Genomic DNA, 20,402 nt, shown 5'->3' with positions numbered 1-20,402 from the left:
CGACATCTCTCTATTCTTTGCATTAATATAGATTATTATAATATGTTTTTTTCCATTGAATGATATATTTGACACTGAACTAGTTCATCTTTATCTCAGTGATAGTGTCCAAATGAGAATAAAATATCACTATGACCCTGAAATTCTGTCTCTTGTGTTATCATATACTGAATGAAGCAAAACTACAGAGCAAAATCACACTCTGATTGAACCAATCTATGAACTGTCAGAAACAATGGATATCAGGGGCCCCAAGAAAAATTTACCCGAATCCTACAAACGCTCCTTCCTACAAACGCCCTTGATTATTATTAATATATATATATATATATATGTTGAGAGAGAGCGAGAGAAGGCTTAAATATACATTATTAATAACACAAGTAATAATAATAATAATAATAATAATAATAATATCAGTTCTAATGTTCATTTGAAGAGTGGGAATAATGTATAATATGTAGTGTAGCGACCCTCGGTCAGGAAAGCTGTTATCTTGCTTATTGTAGTTTATTTATTTGGGGACACACCAGACTACTCCTACGGCAAAACCAGCCAACACCGTTAACGTTCTTCTCAACATGCTTCACACCCTGCTCCCGGTCCTAGACCCACCCTCCACAGGGCAGCGACACATCCCACCTCATTCGCTCCGCCAATCCCAGGCCCGCTCATGTGTCCCACCCCCATAGGTAGCTAGTATGAGTGACAGGTTTCACAGCTACACGGGTCATGAGACTTTCACTGACCTCGTGAACCCAGTAATAACAACCAATCTTAACTAGAATTTCTGCCTGTAAACACAATAACACTTATAACATAACAGGTTAACATTACATGTCACTCAGTCCATTACAATATCATCAATTATTATTATTATTATTTAATTTGATCTTTATTGATGTCTGAAAGCCACACGTTACACATATTCCTGTCCATATTAGAAAAGGACGGGGACTTCTTAATAAATGAACCACAACATACACATATCTTAATGTACATATTGAACATGGAATCAAATAACACATCCGTCCATGTCCACTGATGCCGTCTTCTCTCGGTGATTGACAGCTGCACGGCCCTGCTAGCTACCCGACCTCCGCCATCTTGCCTCGCTCCCTGCCTGCCAGAAGCCGAGTGCGGAAGTGGAAACGGCACTGTGCGGGCTCAGGGTTCCGCCTGTGGACGGCTCACTATATCCTCCAGCCGACACAGCCTGCTATCCATCACATTTTCACTGTTTCTAGACAACAGAGAATCGGGGAGAGATGGCTGGACGGTTACCGGCGTGTGTTGTCGACTGCGGCACAGGGTAAGCTGCTCAATCCGAACCGCGGTGCAAAAGAAACAGGGGGGCTCGGGTGTCACGGAGAGGCTGAGCGCGACCAGGGGACTGTCAGTGTCAGCGGCAGAGATCGGGTGTGTGTGTTCGTCTGTAACGGAGCGTATGCAGGCAGCTAGCCAGCGAGCTAATATGCTACCGAGTAAATAACTGTAAACTGTTATTTACTCTCTCGCGGTTGTGTTTCGAGACAAACCCAGTCAGGTTGTTCGGGCTCCTCTGATGTGCACTGCCGCTGTTTAGTTCCCCCACTCGTTCGCTTGTCTCATCACTAGCTGAGATTCATCACTCGGCTATGTTTTCTTCTTAGCGAAGGTATTTCGTGAAACGTTCTATGACGCTGGAAGCCCGACACCGGACTGAGGGTGTCTTCCCTCCCAGAGGGTTTCATTCATTTGGAGCTGGCGGGCCTTTTTCTTTTTGGTGGCCGATGTCGTCTAACGTTCTCTGTTCATTTGCAACATGTTGCCACAGGACGTGTTCCTGGAAGATATGCGCCTTTAGCCGGTGCAATGGCAGACATCTCTTCGCTCCTTCGCTCGGATTGTGGGCAGGCGCGATACTACTTCCTATTCAGCCTACACTTCCTCATTCACGCCGTTTAGTCCATATATGGTGGTTTCTGAGAATCCGAGCATGCTGCTTTCATTAACTTCTCTAATTTATTCTCTTTGCCAGGCTAGCGACTATATAACTAATTTGTATCAACTGTACTGACCTAATAATAATCCGCTATAGCAGCAAATGTTGCTTTTAAAGGACGGACAGAATAATACGGCACGAGATGGGTTCCTCCTGCAGTGATCCCAGTGCTTTTGGTAGAGTCACACACATTTCCTCCTTTTTAGATGAAGGTTTAAACAATGTATGTGAAAGATATTGTTGAGTCCTAATCGTTTTTGTTACTGTATCCATATGAACCTACATTCTCTCAGTGAGGAGGCATATGTCTTATGGCCACTGGCCACATGCAGATGTGTCCAAATACAAGCCCTAGCCATGACGGCTGTGCTCAGTCAGTTTTGGGGGTCCAGCAGTGGTTTTGCATTGCTTGCATGTAGAGGCTTGACTTCCCCACACTTCACATTGCATACCTTTCCACTCACCCACCCCCCCCTCCTCCTCCCTCCAGGCTGTTAACCAGTGTGCTGCCTCTGATCTGCACTGGGACCGCAAAAGTGCAGCTGAGAATTCACTTGGCCTGTGCTAGTTTCTACTCATCGTGCAGATGGCCTCCACTTTCTGGCCAAAGCTTACAGTCATAACGCATATGTTCCAATATCAATGACGACACAAATTACTTAACAAAAAATATCTCCAGAAATAACACATGGTCGTTTTGTCAGTTGGTCAGTTTGGGTTGAGACTTGCTTCATGATTAGTTGTTTTTAAGAGGACATGTTGGCATTCTATGGCTCTGCAGCGTAGCCAAAGAGTGCCGGCTGTGGGATGATGTTCTAGAAATGCTGAGGAAGTTCAACAGCTGTCTCTTGAGTCCTGCTCATGATGCCCAAACCAGTGACAACTCCCCTTTCTATGACACATCGATCTTCACAGCAGCCTGGCTGCTATTATTAGAGGAGACTACTTGGCCACATGGTAAAAGAAGCACAGTCACGTCCAGACTCGGGTTTGGTGTCGGTTAGGTTGTCTTTAGTTTGTCTCATCAAGGCCTCCATATAAACCGAAATCTGGTAGAGTAGTTCCTCATCTGTCCTCAGCAAACACGTGAACGTTCCTAACTTGTGGCTGCAGACCTTAATTAGCCTCAGTCAGCATGGTTCTGAATGACATTTTTAGGTGAAGTGATAAAGGATAGGTGCCAAAAAGTAACTCCTTTACTGAGCTAAAGGTAACAAAGTGTTCAGCGCCAGCTGGGCTGTGCGAAGATGTCCACCGCCAGACATGTATTACAACGTGAGCCTGTCGAGGCAGATCGAGGGAGACAAGCTGGGACCGCTCTGTGGTATGAAGGTGTTGAGAGAGCTGCTGCTGTTGCATTCTGTTGCCGTCAGCCCCAGGTTGCTGTTGCTCTCATGAGGTTTCTTTTTCTTTTCTGGGATTAAAGTGACAAAGCGATTGAAGAGGCTGGTCCAAACGTATGTCCAAGTGGTACTGGCATTTTGTCAAAGAGCAAAGTAGTGGCCGTAACCTGCACACAAGCCCAGAGCCATGAGAAGATCCAGTAAGTCACTAGTGGGAGAAGCTCCCCCTATATATTGGCAGTATGAACATAGAGCTCAGAGAACGACAGACTGAAATACATTGTGCCATTATCTCCAGAAATACTGCACATATAGGAGCTGCCGACGGTTTCTCCCAGTGTTCTACTGTATTTGAACACAATCTATTGTGTTCTGTCTCTTGGCTCTACCTTGGAAAATCAACATTGGCAGCGCTGTTGGTTTTTCAGTGTGCTGGACAGATAGAGGAAGTTGCCAGATAAGAATATATAACTTTATCCACACACTGCGCTGTTTTCAGCTCCTGACGAACCAAAAGTCACTCGGGTGACGTGGAAGAAATAGTGAGGGGTGTCCGCTATTACCTGTCGGTTCATGTCGGAGGAAGAGGGTTTTGTTCTGAGTTAGTAATCAAGGCTCCTGTGTCATTCAAACATTTTACATTGAAATAGCATGATTGTTGCATAATTTCTTGTTAATTTAGCACCACTTATGTTCATTAGGGGTCATGTGGGTCAGCATGTATTCTTTTGTAAACTCTTAAGTTGGCAGGTAGGACACTTAGCTCATAAACAGTAGCGCTCCGTCACACTGCAAAGTTAAAGATTGTGATTGTTAATCTCATATTTCTGCTTCCTGTCTGCACTTATTCTAAACAAACGTTTGTTGTTGCCAATATGAACGAGCTGCACCACTTCCTGTGCAATAAAAAGGGTTTCACCCAGGAACAGGAGGCCTTTAGTCTGTGTCCAGGACAGGAAATGAACAGATTTCATAAACTTGTAAAATGTTGGAACAAACCAAAGACATTGTTAAGTCACATTAGAGCCAATTTAAAACTAACGTTTACTCATAACATTCACAGGTAATTTCTTCTAAAGACTGCTGGCGTGGCCCTTTTTCAAAGTTGAATTCCAGGAGGAATAGGACCCCCTATTATGACCAGGATGTGGCCTTTCATGCCCACAGAGCTTTAGCGGGCGTCAGGACTCGCCAGTGTCCTCTGTCAGTCCCCTGGGCCCTGTGTGCGGGAAGTATGGGAGTCCTGTCTGGGCCTAACCCAGTCAGGACTACATCTGGTTCACATGTGCCCCACCGAAAAGACAACCAGTTGCACAGAGCAGAGGCATAGAAGGCTGGGAAGTGTAGCATCTTTGATGCAAAGGCAGAAGGTGTCTTAACTGAAGGAGCATAGACATTGATGTGTTGCTTCTGTGTTCCACTTCTAATGATTTTTAGAAACACCTTTCATCATTATTTTATTCATGCAACTTCCCTCTTTGTTCAAGACTTCGATTGCTTATTTTATCCCAAAGAGAAGTAGGCAACGACAAATGCAGCAGTGTTGCGGTCACAGCCAGTTTATATTAAGGACGGTCAGTTTATACAGAAGTTAACCCACCCCCCAAACAAATATGAATAGTCTTCAGTTTCCCATTACTACATGAATGGCTCTTTTAATGGCTTTCTATTAGCAAACTCCAGGGCCTCCGCTGCTGCTGGCAGCCAACCAACCCGCCAAAGGACAGTGGTGGCATTGATCAAAACGATAGCGCAGGACTAGGAGATGGGGCAAAAATAGCCTTTTATTGTAAATAAAAGGCTATTTTATTTACAATAAAATGTGGTGTTAGCAGGTGGTCTGGTTTGTCCGTAACATGCAGAAACTCTGTAATGAAACGTGATGCTTTCCTCCTGCAGTTACACCAAACTGGGGTATGCAGGGAACACGGAGCCGCAGTTCATCGTTCCATCATGTGAGTGTTTCACCGAGCGTTGAATTCCCCTCACACTCTGACACTAACAAAGACCGTGATGCATGTTTGAAAAGAGGAACACGTTTGCCTTCTCTTCCTGTCTGCTGAAATTGTCCCTGTAACACCCGTCATGGTTGAAAATCTCTTTTTTTTCCCGGTATGATAGATGATGAGTGTTTGATAGTCCTTGAGCATTTTAACTTACCTATCAATCAAATGTACACACCTCTCTGTTGCTCTCTATTGAATTCTCCATTTTCCTGTCAGGTATCGCCATCAAAGAGTCGGCCAAGGTGGGGGACCAGGCGCAGCGGAGGATGATGAAGGGGGTGGATGACTTGGATTTCTACATCGGAGATGAAGCAGTAGACAAGCCCTCATATTCCACTAAGGTACGTGACCCTGACAGCTCAGCGCGCCCACAAGAAGCAAGAAACTGCTGGCAAAGCAAACGTTGAACGTTTTTCTGTTTCTTCAGAGAACCGATGTATTCATCGTCGCTGCAGTGCTTTTAGTGATTCGGAAACCAGAAGCAAGATACATGAGAGACTTTCCCACCATTTTGCAGAAATGCTTTTCTTTTCCCCAAACCAGAGACTTTCAGAGGGTCAAACACGGCGTGGGAATCTGTAAACGCCTGTAAACGTCTGCACTTTACTTTGAGTGTGGAATGACTAATGACGACCTGCTTTTCCAACATTGGGGCCTCTTGCAGGAAGTTGATTAGCATGAAATGACGTGTAGAACCCGCTGGGTGAGATGGACCTGCTTAGGGCTGCAACGAACGATTATTTTAATAATCGATTAATCTGTCGATTTATTTTTTAGATTAATCGATGAATCGGATGAAAAAACCAAAAGCATTAATTTCCAACCCTTTATTCAAAAAAAGTGCAAACAATCTTCAGAACGTGCACAAACAGGTTGCTCCTTCAACATCCCTGAGCTGTTAAAGTAATAATAAATAAATAAAACATACACATGTATGCTTTAAAGTGCACAAAAAGATGTATATTTTTGTTTAAAGGGACCTGAGCTGTCAGAACTATACATCATTTATAAAAATAAAGAAAAATACAAATCAGAAAACCAGGATTTGTTGGAACGTCAGAACTTGTTCTCTACACAAAAAAGGCGAGTGAATAAAAACGTTTCTTTAGCCCTGCAAACTATACCACCGCTGCTTTACTACTGTTATTAACAAGCTAACGCTAACTTGACAGGCTGGATAACGAGTAAACAGCTGCACCAGACGAGCTCCTGGAGGGACGTTACGCTCCTCAGTTCAAAACAGAACAGCAGTAGGATTCTGTAGTGACTCACCCCGCTGTTGAGCTCCCTTCCTCCTCCTCAAGGACTCCAACATGTTTACATTTTAGGTGCTCAATTATCACGTGGTGCTCCCGTGACATGCCATGTCACTTTTGCATATCTTGCAATGAACACCGTTTTTGTATTTATTTAGTGTGAAATGCCCCCACACCTTGGATGACTCTGGTCGTCCTGATTTCTCTGCCTCCGCCATGCGTTTCAGAACACCGTTACGGGTCTCTCCGATGGGCATTCCTCTACCTCTGCACTCAACTCAACTTTTTGTTTTTATACTCAAACATCTCCGTGACTTATTGAGTGGCGTAATAGTGGCGACACAACGAATCGATAATGAAATTCGTTGCCAACTCTTTTAATAATCTAATTTTATCGATTCGTTGTTGCAGCCCTAGACCTGCTGCATACAAAACTGTATAGAATAACAGTGAGATCAGATGAAAATAAGACTTTATTTTACCAAATTTAGTACATGTTCTATGATTTTGCTCAAACAGTTTGACTGTTTTTTTTTCTGGTACTCCATCCGTATTATGTGAAACACACAGCATCAACACACATTTGTTTAGATGTCCTCTTCGCTGCAGGCGGCAGGCCTCACACACTCATCATAGCAGCAACAACCATCAGCCTCCTTCTCAATGGCCCTGCCTCCTTCTTTGTGCCTCCTGCCTCATTGGTCCAGCCTCCTTCCTGATGCCTCTGTGGTTCTCCTGAAGGTTTATTCCCCCTTTTCCCCATGAAAGGGTTTTTCTCTGTTTTTTTGGAGGGAGTTGTTCCTGATCCGATGTGAGGTCCTGGGACAGGGATGTTGTATGTGTACAGATTGTAAAGCCCTCTGAGGAAAATTTGTAATTTTGGGCTGTACAAAATAAACTGAATTGAATTGAATCAGCGATGGCTCTGCTCCCGTTCCATGTCCCAGTAATCCAGTTACCCAGCATGCACTTCACCAGAACGGTGTCCCACTTCTGGACCACACACTAATTCTGAGCTGTTTTTTCAGTTTGTAGCGAGTCAAGTGACAAAATAAAGTATTTATATGTGTACACATTTGCTATTGCTATTCTCCTTCATCATACACATACACAGAGATTACATCTGGCCTACATGTTTATGGTGAAGAACATTTTGTTGAACTTTTGATAACACTGAAGACACTGTCCCGTGTTGACGGACCTCTTTCATTATGAAAGTGATGTTATGTCACCAGAATAAAATTGGTTGGTAACTTCCAATCAGGGTAGCTGCTCAGATACAGGATAGGTGAGCATAAATAAACCTACATGTTGGAATGCAGCGCAGATATTCGGCTTCAGAGGTCAACTGTGTAATGAAACATAGCTGTCTAAGGAAATCCTAGAGACAAGAGGTGTTATCCACAAGACACTCTCACTAAATACAATCAAACTTTTTCTTCAACGCATTGAAGCGCCAACATTTTACTGGGCGTGTGCTGCAATGTGTGTGCGTTGCATCTTTATATTTGGGCTTGTTGTGGTTGCCATCGTATCTCAACGCAGTGTCCTAATTAGCTGGACTCTTGTACCAACAGTGGCCCATCCGTCACGGGATTGTGGAGGACTGGGACCTGATGGAGCGCTTCATGGAGCAGATCATCTTCAAGTACCTGAGGGCTGAGCCCGAGGACCACTACTTCCTCCTGGTAAGAGGCTTAAGGCGTGTGCTCGATGGACATCAGTCAGAAACATCTGCCTTGAAGTTAACATGTGGATTCATATCCTGTAAACGACAAACTGTTGACACAAATAACCGTTCTTTTTTTTGTGCTTGCGTAAGTTCCTTGCCACCACATGATAAAAACTAACTTTATTTTAACTCCAGTAGCCTAGTTGCATCCTATCTTTCATATATTATAATTGTAATTGTGACTTTTAAAACACACTTTGTGTGTGTGTGTGTGTGTGTGTGTTTTCTCTCTTCCCGTCTGAAGACAGAGCCTCCTCTGAACACACCAGAAAACAGAGAGTACACGGCCGAGATCATGTTCGAGTCCTTCAATGTGCCGGGGCTGTACATCGCTGTGCAGGTGAGCTATGTTGGGTCATCTCGTATGTGTAATATGACGAAATACACTTCAGATAATTCTCTCTTATCATTCTGTTCCCCTAATATGAACTCCCTTATACTGCTTCCTTATGTGACCGAGGCGGTGTATTAGCACACAGATGTGTTTTACATGTGTACACACAGACCAGATGTCACCGTCATGTCATGTCGTGTGTGTGTGTGTGTGTACCAGGCTGTGCTTGCTCTAGCAGCCTCCTGGACGTCCAGACAGGTGGGCGAGAGGACGCTCACGGGCACCGTCATCGACAGCGGAGACGGCGTCACCCACGTCATCCCTGTGGTGAGTGTCCAGATCGACAAGCAAAAGACACCTCTCCATCGCTCGCTCTCATGTATGGCTCATATGTCCCCACAACCATTTCATTTTCAGAGAAGTTCAGTATTTGTGTTTATTCATCTCATGTAAAAACAAAATTCACAATGGCTAAGTTAGACTTTTTGTGGCCTTGCTATGTTGATCTTCGAGGGAGTTGTGGTCATTTATTTTGCTTTGTTCAGATAGTTGAGTGGCATTTCAACCAAAAATACCACTATAATCACTGGGAATATTCCATAGTTATTCAAAGATGGTGAGCTTTATTCTTTTTCTGTCGAGTTTGAATGAAGTGTGTTTTTACAATAGTCTGCCGCTTAAGCCCATTTCCTAGCTGAAACTACTGGACACACACACACACACACACACACACACACACACACACACACACACACACACTGTGCTGACAGAAATAAGTTGAACTGAACATGTTTAACTGAGCATGCTTGTGATACATTTTTTAAGACAAGACGATACTCCCATTGACTATTTTGATTTAAAAAAAAAAAAAAAAAAGCTCATAATTTTTCACTTAAAAAAAACACAGACAACTCACTCTTAACCACCACGCTGAGGAGGCTGCAGTTAGTGTGTGAGAACGGTGTGTATCTTGAGGCTTCATACACTACGTGGACAACACTGAGACTTTTTCCACTCGTCGACTTGCCCAGTAATAGGATAGTGTTGATGTGGAAGAGTGGGCCAAAGTGTTTCAGAGGCTGGAAGGAATAACTCAGTTTTAGGAAATGTGCTTGCGGAATAGTCAGCATGTCTGCAGGCACTGCTGAACATGCTTAAAAAGCGAGCCAAACGCAACACCACGGGGATACGGAGGCCCCCGTGTCTTTATTTACTCCCCTGTTCCTCTCTCTCAGGCTGAAGGCTATGTAATCGGCAGCTGTATAAAGCACATCCCCATCGCAGGGCGAGACATCACCTACTTCACCCAGCAGCTGCTGAGGGAACGGGAGGTGGGCATCCCACCGGAGCAGTCGCTGGAGACGGCCAAGGCAGTCAAGGTTGGTCCTCAGTAGGGTTGCAAAGGGGCGGGAAGTTTCCGGTAAATGTTCTGTTTTTTTTTGCAAAAGCATATAACAGGGAACTTAAGTGTAGTTGAGAACAAGACTATGCACGCCTAGCTCAGCTGGACCCTGAATGCAGCTGGTTGGGAACATTTTCTGCCAGAAACATAAACGTAAACATAAAACGTTGCGTCTGAACGTTTCAGCCCTATGCCTGCCAAGTGTGAGAGCGCCGAGTGGCGTAGAGGCCAAGAGCGGTATTGCAGACAGATAGAGATTTCAATTATAGCTCGCAACATATTGAAAAAAATAACTGAACTAGTTCATTTTTTGGAGCTGTGAACTTAGTTCAACATTTTGAATTATGTACATATGAACTGAACTAGTTCATTTTAAAATGTGTGAACTATGAACTGAACTAGTTCATGTAGAAAGTTAACTTTCCCAACACTGTTTGTCATTACCTAGCATATTGATTACTTGGTAAACTGAAGCCATGTTCATTATAATACCAGTTTTATTTGTATACAGTAGACTAACTTTTTACAGCAGTGAGGAGGACGTTGATGAGGTCCAGGAAGTAAGCATTTAGATTCAGGGAAAAAAATGTGGTTTGGGGGGTGGTGATCATAGGGAATACACCTTTTTTATTCAATGTTCATGTTTTTGTTGTTCGATGAAAGAAGTTCTACTCACAAAATGTCAAAAATGTCATTTTTAAAAGTTGTATTATAAATGTTTGCACGCATGTCTGCTTATGACAAGGTACATACAGTTAAATTACCCCAACATTTTCAGCTTATTCCCGTGGAAAGTTTCCAACTTTGAATATTCCCGGAATTTTGCAACCCTGGTCCTCAGCTCCACTTCCTCATTGTCCAATGGCGTCTCTGTCTGGAGCCTCTGACCGACTGTCCTGTGATATCATACGGATCTCGTATGAAAGAAATATCAGTGGGTAGCTACAACAGAGCATAGGTTTTAATAAGTGTGTTGACACTAACATATTAACCCTGGGAAATAATGTGAAATAGATTAGTGCTTTGTGTTAGTGTTCGATTTGAATGCAGCCCTAATGCATAATAGAACACACAACTCCTACTTTCTGGATAAAATATTTTTTGGCATATTCATAAACACATGTTATGTTTAAGATGTTTTCTATACATAGAATTTAAGTTTATTTATTTAGCCACTGAATAGACATACTAATTTGATGGCATAGGAGACCCATTTCCTTATATTTAAAGCTGTTAGATTTTGATGTAAACCCAGTAAAGAAAAAAAGATGAAAGAAAGTAATCTGTGACAAACCTTAAAATAATGACTTAGTATCTCAAAAATAATGACTAATGCTGCGTTCACACCAAAAGCGTTCCGAATATTCACAACGCTTTACTCGCGTGAGGTTAGTCGCCTGACAAGTTGTGGTTTATTTGCTTCATTCGCGCCTTAGAGGGGGCGTGGCTTATCTCTGTGGCTTTACTCCGTAGAAACAGTCATCATTTCCGTCATCCACCACGGAAGAAATAACCACTAGTTCTGCTTTAAACTTGTTGTGGACATCCCACAAAGGTCGGAACATTAATCACCCTTGTGTTTGGGTTCATAACATTAATATCATATATTTCTATTTATACATAACATCACCCGTAGGCTCACACAGCTCGGTGAATTTCACCGACTACGTCTGGATAACTTCCAGCGCTACCAGAGTAGCAGCAGCCAGTTTGATTCACCAACGGCACGACGTCAGTGATGACGGGCAGAGCATCTCAACGCTGATTGGCTTTTGCAACTCAGCGTCGGGACAATTTTTTCGCCAAAGTAAAAATACTTAAAATATTTAAACTTTGGCGAATAAGGCATATTTTTCGCTTTGCTCTATTGGCGTCATTCGCGCCGCCCGGCGACAATTCTCGTCATTCGTAACCATTCTCGTCTGTGCATTGACTTTTCCTGGGATCTACTGGTGTGAACGCAGCATTAGTGTCTCAAAGTAAAGACAACACTTAAAATAATGACTTTGTCATACTATCAAGAGAGTTTCTCAACATTTTGAGATTGTAAGTCAATATTTTATTTTTAAGCTTACAAGGTAATTTTATTGTCATACCAAGTTTTTGAGACTGTTTGCTATAAATCTTTATCTTTCGTCACATTGGCAGAACCCCAATGTGACACCTCCATAGCTTTCTGTGAAAGCTTAACCCGGGTTTGTCTGGAGGCTGAGGTCCATGAGATATGGAGCTGACATGATTCTTTAGCTCTTTCAGTCTTGTTTACACCATAGAGATAAAGGAACTATGGATTTCTGAACTTTTAGTTTTGAACAATTTGATGGACGTTTTTCTGCTTAAAGGCCACCAGGTGGCACCATTGGTCTGCCTGTTACATGCAGCTGATGTCCTTCAAACCCCCGCCCTGCCTTGGTACTGCTTGTTTAGTTTCTTATAATGAACCCTTTTTCACAAACTGGGATCTACCACGGCTCTAGATGATTGGCACAGATCACGAATACATATGACTTGATGTTAATTCTCTTATTGTTGCTCCCTCATTCACCGCATTTTATTGATTCACCTCAATTCCACCATGTTTATTAAATAGCTTGTTATCCAAGACTTTGTCCTCGGTGTCAAAGAGCATCATTCATTACCCAGAGACAGGCAAACAAGAAACTTGTTTGTCTGTCTCTGGGTAATGAATGATGCTCATCGTTAAGTTTCATGATGCTGAAACCTTGTTAAATGTGCTTTTGCTGTCTTGGCCAGCACACTTGTGTAAAGGAGATTTTTAATCTCAATGAGGCTTTTTCCTGGTTAAATAAATTACAAAAATAATGTCAATTCACATAATTAGCATTAACATCTAGGGGAATGCAAGTCGTGCCGATTGCCAATCATGTCTGGAAACGTTCACTCCACTGCTGTCTGGCTCACAATATGGACCACTCACCTGCTAATCAAACCAATGGCATCTCCCCCAACACTGAACACTGTTATATTCTTCTCATTCATAGTCACTATTACACTGGCAAAATCAATTACACTATAAAGTTTTCAAATTGAATGTGTTTGTATACCTTCAACAAATAGCGTTACATTATTTTTAGACCTCATGCTAACTTTGATAGACGTCTGTTGGCTCTAGCGCTAACACAGACCACTAATATGTCTCTACAAGTAGTGGGAGATCTGTCTGTGTGTCCCAATCCATCAACTGGTAGCTATGGTTGAAAGCACAGAGGGAATATATACATATAGAAATCCTGCCAGATCCTCAAAATATAGCAGACGCTGTCAGATGTGTTTTATGTCTGTGCATAGCACTCTTTGCTTTATTTTAATCCAAAGCCATCGTTCGGCCTCGTCGACCAGCCACCGCCGAATCCCCACTCTGGACCTCTAAACACACATCCAGCTGACAAACGATGGCGCTCTTCATTAAACAAGAGTTTCTTCCATCCATCTCTTTCATAAAGTCCAGGACTCAGACCAGAGCACTGCAGCTGATTGCTCATTATCCACTCTGATGATGTTGCTTGAAAACCCGTCTATACACAGAGAAGAAAACGAGCATCAGAATGCAGGAGATACTGCCGCCTTTATCTTTTTAACAAGCAGTACTGTCTGCTACGCCTAAAGAGAATTATTAGCACCGTTTTAACTTTTCTTTGTGCAATGCTCATTATACAACTTTACCTCACCAGGAGCGGTTCAGCTACGTGTGCCCAGATCTAGTCAAAGAATTCAACAAGTACGACACGGACGCCTCCAAGTGGATCAAGCAGTACACCGGCATCAACTCCGTCAGCAAGAAGGAGTTCACCATCGACGTGGGCTACGAGCGCTTCCTGGGGCCCGAGATCTTCTTCCACCCAGAGGTCAGTGCAGTGCGGATCAGCTGTTTATACACACACACACACACACACACACACACACAGTCTCTGAGCTCCAGGGTATTTTTATTGCATATTGCTCAGACACATGTTGGCTGCGATCGTTATCTTTGTAGCGTTGGTGCACAGCATAACAAAGTCTTTTTTGTTTGCACACCGTTCCAGTTCGCCAACCCCGACTTCACCCAGCCCATCTCTGAGGTGGTGGACGAGGTCATTCAGAACTGCCCCATTGACGTCAGGCGTCCTCTCTACAAGGTAAGCTGGGGCTTGCCTTGATGACAAGAGAAGCCCTGCTAATAATAGGCAATGGACTCCTTCTCCATCCAGAGTATGCAGTTGCTTTTTTTTTTTCTGCCCATTGTGTGTGACCTCCGACTTCATGGATGAAGTTTGAGTAAACGGTGAAAATGTTCAAGTCGTTTGTCCAACGATTGAATGCCGTCTGTAACCTTTCCCACTGAAGTCAAAAGCCAGATGTTAGTGGGTGTTAGTGGGTTTTCTGCCAGTGGGAGAGGAGCTTTACTTAATCATTTTAGCCTGTATTCAAATTCTGGTTCGGGCTTTGTGTCCAAGTCTTGACTCATACCAATGATATGTTGTGACAGTGCCCAGCCTGCTGTACTTTCTTCCTGGCTGAGTAGAGGCTGAACAGAAGAACAGCAGTGAGTGTGGTTCCCACAGAGCCGCCCCCAGACTGGCCGTCCAGTAGCCGGCTGCAGGTGGCATGCGATGGGTGCTTCTTATTCCACAGCCCCGTCATCCCCTCCGCCCTCTCTCCCACAGAACGTTGTCCTGTCGGGAGGCTCCACCATGTTCAGGGACTTCGGCCGCCGTCTGCAGAGAGACCTGAAGAGAACGGTTGACGCCCGGCTGAAGATGAGCGAGGAGCTGAGTGGAGGCAAACTCAAGGTGAGAGCGCACTTTGATTGCTACGCAACAGAGATCGATACCGCCCGACACAATTACTGCGTGAGGAGTGAAACTGAGGGAAGAAAAAACATCTTTCCTTACTACAATTATTGTTGGCACAGATGTGTATTGAATGTAAATTAGTTTATTTCAATTGCAAATGTATTAAGTACAAACTTCAAATGGAATGCAGTTGAATTGCTTCACCTTCAGGGAAGAAGTTAGTCTCTCCCGCCTCCTCCTGACTTGGTCAAGCTGTGAAGGCAGTGCCTCTCGGTGAGCATGTCAACCAGCCTGAGGCGGAGCTGACTGGCATCTGTGAGTCCTACTCGGGCATGGAGGAAGCAGCTGGTGAATGTAGCTAATATCAGTCGAGCAGAGAAACGTGCTGAAATATACCAACTAATGCGAGCAGCTTTTGTCTATTACATATCTGTCCCAAAACCTCCGAGACATGCACAAAAACACATTTCAGGGATCTTTGCACGTGTCACACCTCAGTGTGCATGTAGAGCATACATGTACATCTTATGTTCAGGCGTTAAACATTAAAAAAATGTCCACGGGGTTCCAGTAGAGATTTGCTCTGGTAATTTTGTGACTCACACACTTGCAATGTTGGACAATGTTTCCTGATGTTGAATTTTTTGTTATTTTAATTCTATGGGCGACAAAAGCCATGTTGCCCATATTTTGTATTGTTGTTATTATTATTTATTTAACCAGATAAGTCAAATGAGAACCAGTTCTCATTTACAATGACGGCGTGGCCAAAAAGGCAGGAGGGCACATAGATGCACCTCACACAATACAGTAGATATGGTATGTAAAACAATGGCAGTTTCAGAAGCAGGTGCTGCGAGCTATGATCAAAATCTATGATCCAAAAATCCTATGAATACAAAATATTTTAGCTGGTGCTAGTTTTAAAAAAAAAAACCGCACTCCAGTTTAGTTTTTCTTGTGTAGCAGAATGAGTCCTTGAACTACATTCTTGTTGTAATTGTGAATTATGTATCTCGTGCAGAATTTCCGAACTGAATTTTATGTCTTTTGAAGCCACCCTCATTGACTCTGATAACTGACCCCCAGCTCTTCTCTGTTTCCTCCCTCTGCAGCCCAAGCCAATCGATGTCCAAGTCATCACGCATCACATGCAGAGATATGCGGTGTGGTTCGGTGGATCGATGTTGGCATCCACTGTGAGTAATTCAAACATGCACCCGCAATACTTCCCCAGCACTCGTTATCCATCATGACAGGAGGACGATGTCTGCCTTTTAGATGCACAGACATGATGGCCGCCATCCAGTACTGAGGGGCATGCGCTGCTTTTGTTCAGTCCTTATTTGCCGTGCAATTAGTTTTCACTGTGTGGAAGTGAATGCGGTGCTCTTTCTTCTTTTCTCCCCCCTTAGCTATTTGTGTGAGCAAAGCAGATAATTTGACCAGCATGAAATATGACTGTGAGCAAAGGTCTTGGACAGATGATTCACAAGAGGCTAATTGTTCCCTGATGGGGAGTCTGGTTCATCATCATCATCATCATCCTCATCCTCCGAGTGTTTCATTTAAACACTATTCTACCATGATTGTACATTGGCAGTAGATATTTAAGAGCCTGGTGTTATTCGCAGCACTGTATTACCGCTAAAAGTTGTTTTATTGACGTCCAACTTAAATCATTATCATTATTATTATTTGGTCACACAGCTTATAATCCTGTTCCGTGCGCCACTAACGGCGTGCAAAAGCTAAAGATTACGGCGTAAATAAAATGGAAACACTATAAGCCTCTGTTTTGATTTCTCCATGGCAACAGTGGCCAATGGCCCACAAGCGCTGGAGTCCTGGGCGCCGTCCTCCGTGACAAACCTGATTTCTCACCAAACAAACGTTGAAATTCAAAACACAAAGCGACAGGATCGTGACATATCACCTTATATTATATGAGCAGCTCTTCCTGGCAGCAACAGTTTGCTAAAATAAACCAAAGAAAACAACACCACCTGCTGAAAATAGATATGCAAATATATGCCTTTTTTTTTTTTTTTTTAATGATGTGATTTGTGTTCTCACCTTCATTTTCATTGGTGCTTCCACAGCCGGAGTTCTACCAGGTCTGCCACACCAAGAAGGACTACGAAGAGATCGGGCCGAGCATCTGCCGCCACAACCCTGTGTTTGGAGTCATGTCTTAACCTGGACCTCCAAAAGTCTCACAGCGGCGGGGGGAGGGTGGGTTAGGCTGTGTAAAGGACGAGCTCAGGAGGTGGGGGACAGTGGTGCTTCTGTGCTTTGTCATGACTTGTTCAGCTATGGATGTGTGGGACGACAAGGCGATCCAGAATATAGAAGGAAAAACAAAAGAGGCCGGACGGAACGCAGGCGGACTGGACATTTATTGTGAATGTTCGTTTTTCAAATTATGTTATTAATATTATTGTTTTTTGTCAAAATGAGGAAAATGGTTTGGAAGCCAAAACAGTTTTGAGAACATATCTGGGTCTGTTGAGCAACATGCAGTGAGCGGCGATGATGATGATTTAAGAAGATGGTGTTGGTGGAGGCCTAGCATGATGAGAAAAACACGAGTAGTTCATTCCTGACACCAGAACATATTATTTATGTTTTGTTTATAAAACACGAGTCCAGACGAGATCCGATGACTCTTGAGATCATTGACGAGTTTAGAACATATTATTGTCTCCTTTATTTTACGCATATTATTCTCCAGCTTCAAATGCACACACGTCTGTGTATCACCTTAAGAGCTTGTTTATATTTCATACAAAAAGTTTTTTATATGTAAAACTTGGGAAATCAGGGGTAAAACAAAAAAGAAAGAAAAAAAAAAAATAGATACCAGTATCAGCAAGAGACTGTTTTAACCCTTAATGCAGATTTGATACGCAGTATTTTCTTTAGTCTGAGTAGGTGTTCTCCTATTATTCCCCATGTGTGTCATCGCCGTCTCCCCTTTAATTCTTCATAGTCCATTTAATTCACGACAATGTCAGCATGCCACCTCTGGGATGCAGGGAAAGAAATAAGGGAGGACTTACTGAGGTTATAAATATGAAACTGAATGAGAAAGACTGTCAGACCAGTATTGTTAGACTAGAAGTTTTTTAAATACCAAATTATTAAAAGAATGGGGTTTGTGTATTTAATGCCTTGCAAAATTCCAATAAAGGCTCCAATTTGTTTCTAAGTACAGGAGTCTTGGTCCTTCTTGCTTGATCTCTGCTCATTTCCTCTAATGCTTTTTATTGGGGCTGCCTTTACTGATGGATGTCCCTGTTTAATCATTCTGTTGGGGATATATGCATTATAAGTGACTGTCTGAACAGTTCACAATGTGGAAGATCACACAGAATTGAATTCACTTCAGAAAGAAAGGAGGTTACGAGTTTTGTCCAGGTTGTTTTGTTTTGTTTGTTTGTCAGCAGGTTGACGGAAAAACTACTGGCCCTATTTCCATGACACGTGGTAGAGGGCCCGGGACCAGGAGAAACAATTACACACTTTATTTCTCACCAGTGGAAACTGCTTTGGCAGAGGTCTGCCCTCTCAGAGTGGCCTTCCAGTTTTAACAATCAAATTCTGTTTGGCATGCAGAAGATATTAACATGCAGTTCCTATTGTGACTGCTAGGTGTCACTATCGCCACACGAGCATACCAGTCACAGGAAGCCCCGCGGTGAATGCTATTCATCACATCCCATCATGACGGTTTAATCTCCGGGAGAGAAGAAAAATAGCGACATATGAAACTTCCCAACTGAACAGCTGATCACAGAATTGCCAAAACGGAAAAGGACATTCACCTGTCCTCAGACCCGTTTCTCTGTTGATTTGAAAAGAGTCTCATTTAAAGATATGTACTTGAAGAAATACAAGCGGCCTCTGACACTTCCAAACCAACCAAGCGCCAACCAAGAGGACGAAGCCTGGTGTCCCCAATGCCACAGCCATGTAGCTCATACAGTTGTGTTAATTACTGGAACATTGTGTTCGTGCCCCAGTGTTACTTTTATTCCTGCCACATATCATTGCCAACTCAGTGCATTGAGAAAACTCTTGCACAACCACTGCCAAACTTGTTGTTTACGAGACTCCATGTCCTTGTGGTACATGAAGAATTTCAAATGTGAGATAGTGTGTGGCAGAAGCCCAGAGAAAAACATACACAACAAGGAAAAAAGAGGGGAAATATATTGCAAAGTGTTGCAATACTCAAGAGCAACCGCTATCAGATGGATACACAGGATCAACACTGTAGATACACTTCAGCCGATGGGCCTCAACAAGGATTTTGATCTGGGTGTTAATGCTATAATCCATCCATCCATCCATTCATTATCACCCGCTTATCCGGGGTCGGGTCGCGGTGGCAGCAGGTTCAGCAGGCCGACCCAGGCCTCCCTCTCACCCGCAGCACTTTCCAGCTCATTCTGGGGGATCCCGAGGCGTTCCAAGGCCAGCCGGGAGATATAATCCCTCCAGCGTGTCCTCGGTCTTCCCCGGGGCCTCCTACCAGTTGGACGTGCCCGGAAAACCTCTAATGGGAGGCGTCCAGGAGGCATCCAGACTAGATGCCCGAACCACCTCAGCTGACTCCTTTCGACACGAAGGAGCAGCGACTCGACTCCAAGCTCCCCCCTGATGTCCGAGCTCCTTACCCTATCTCTAAGGCTGAGCCCGGCCACCCTACGGAGGAAGCTCATTTCGGCCGCTTGTATCCCAGATCTCGTTCTTTGGGTCACGACCCAGAGTTCGTGACCATAGGTGAGGGTTGGAACGTAGACCGACCAGTAAATGGAGAGCTTTGCCTTCCGGCTCAGCTCCCTCTTCACTAAGACGGACCGGTACAGCGCCTGTTTTACTGCTGCAGCCGCACTGATCCGCCTATCGATCTCCCGCTCCACCTTACCCTCACTCGTGAACAAGACCCCGAGATACTTGAACTCCTTCGCTTGGGGTAGGCAGTTTGCCCCCACCTGGAGGGAGCAATCCGCCGGTTTCCGGCAGAGCACCATGGCCTCAGATTTGGAGGTGCTAACTCTCATCCCTGCCGCTTCGCACTCGGCTGCAAAACGCCCCAGTGAATGCTGGAGGTCACGGTCCGAGGAGGCAAACAGGACCACATCATCCGCAAACAGCAGAGAGGCGATCCCGAGACTCCCGAACCGGATCCTCTCCGCCCCTTGGCTGCGCCTAGATATCCTGTCCGTGAAGGTCACGAACAGGACCGGTGATAAAGGGCAGCCCTGGCGGAGGCCAACACCCACCGGGAACGTGTCTGACTTACTACCGAGGAGACGAACACAGCTCCTACTGCAGGCGTACAGAGACCGGATGGCCCGTGCCAACGGGTCCGGCACCCCATACTCCCGCAGCACCCCCCACAAAAACCCCCGAGGGACCCGGTCGAAAGCCTTCTCCAGGTCTACAAAGCACATATAAACTGGTTGGGCAAACTCCCAGGACCCCTCCAGTAATCTTGCGAGGGTAAAGAGCTGGTCCACTGTTCCACGACCGGGACGGAA

At 44.2% G+C, this 20,402-nt stretch overlaps 1 protein-coding gene across 1 annotated transcript; it reads left to right on the top strand.

Moving 5' to 3' along the window:
- The first annotated feature begins 1,108 nt into the window (after positions 1-1,108).
- Positions 1,109-18,055, top strand: LOC117750133 (actin-related protein 3-like). The gene is made up of 12 exons (XM_034561117.1): positions 1,109-1,312; positions 5,227-5,282; positions 5,550-5,674; positions 8,167-8,277; positions 8,566-8,661; positions 8,875-8,982; positions 9,891-10,034; positions 13,750-13,923; positions 14,104-14,196; positions 14,725-14,850; positions 15,969-16,052; positions 16,956-18,055. Exons 1-12 carry the CDS (start codon positions 1,269-1,271, stop codon positions 17,049-17,051), a joined length of 1,257 nt encoding a protein of 418 aa, XP_034417008.1. The 5' UTR covers positions 1,109-1,268; the 3' UTR covers positions 17,052-18,055.
- The last annotated feature ends 2,347 nt before the right edge of the window (positions 18,056-20,402 follow it).

The sequence above is a fragment of the Cyclopterus lumpus genome, chromosome 21 (genome assembly GCF_009769545.1).
Source record: "Cyclopterus lumpus isolate fCycLum1 chromosome 21, fCycLum1.pri, whole genome shotgun sequence".
Lineage (NCBI taxonomy): Eukaryota > Metazoa > Chordata > Actinopteri > Perciformes > Cyclopteridae > Cyclopterus > Cyclopterus lumpus.
The sequence above is the reverse complement of the archived record's forward strand: the minus strand, read 5'-3'. Positions and strand labels throughout refer to the sequence as shown.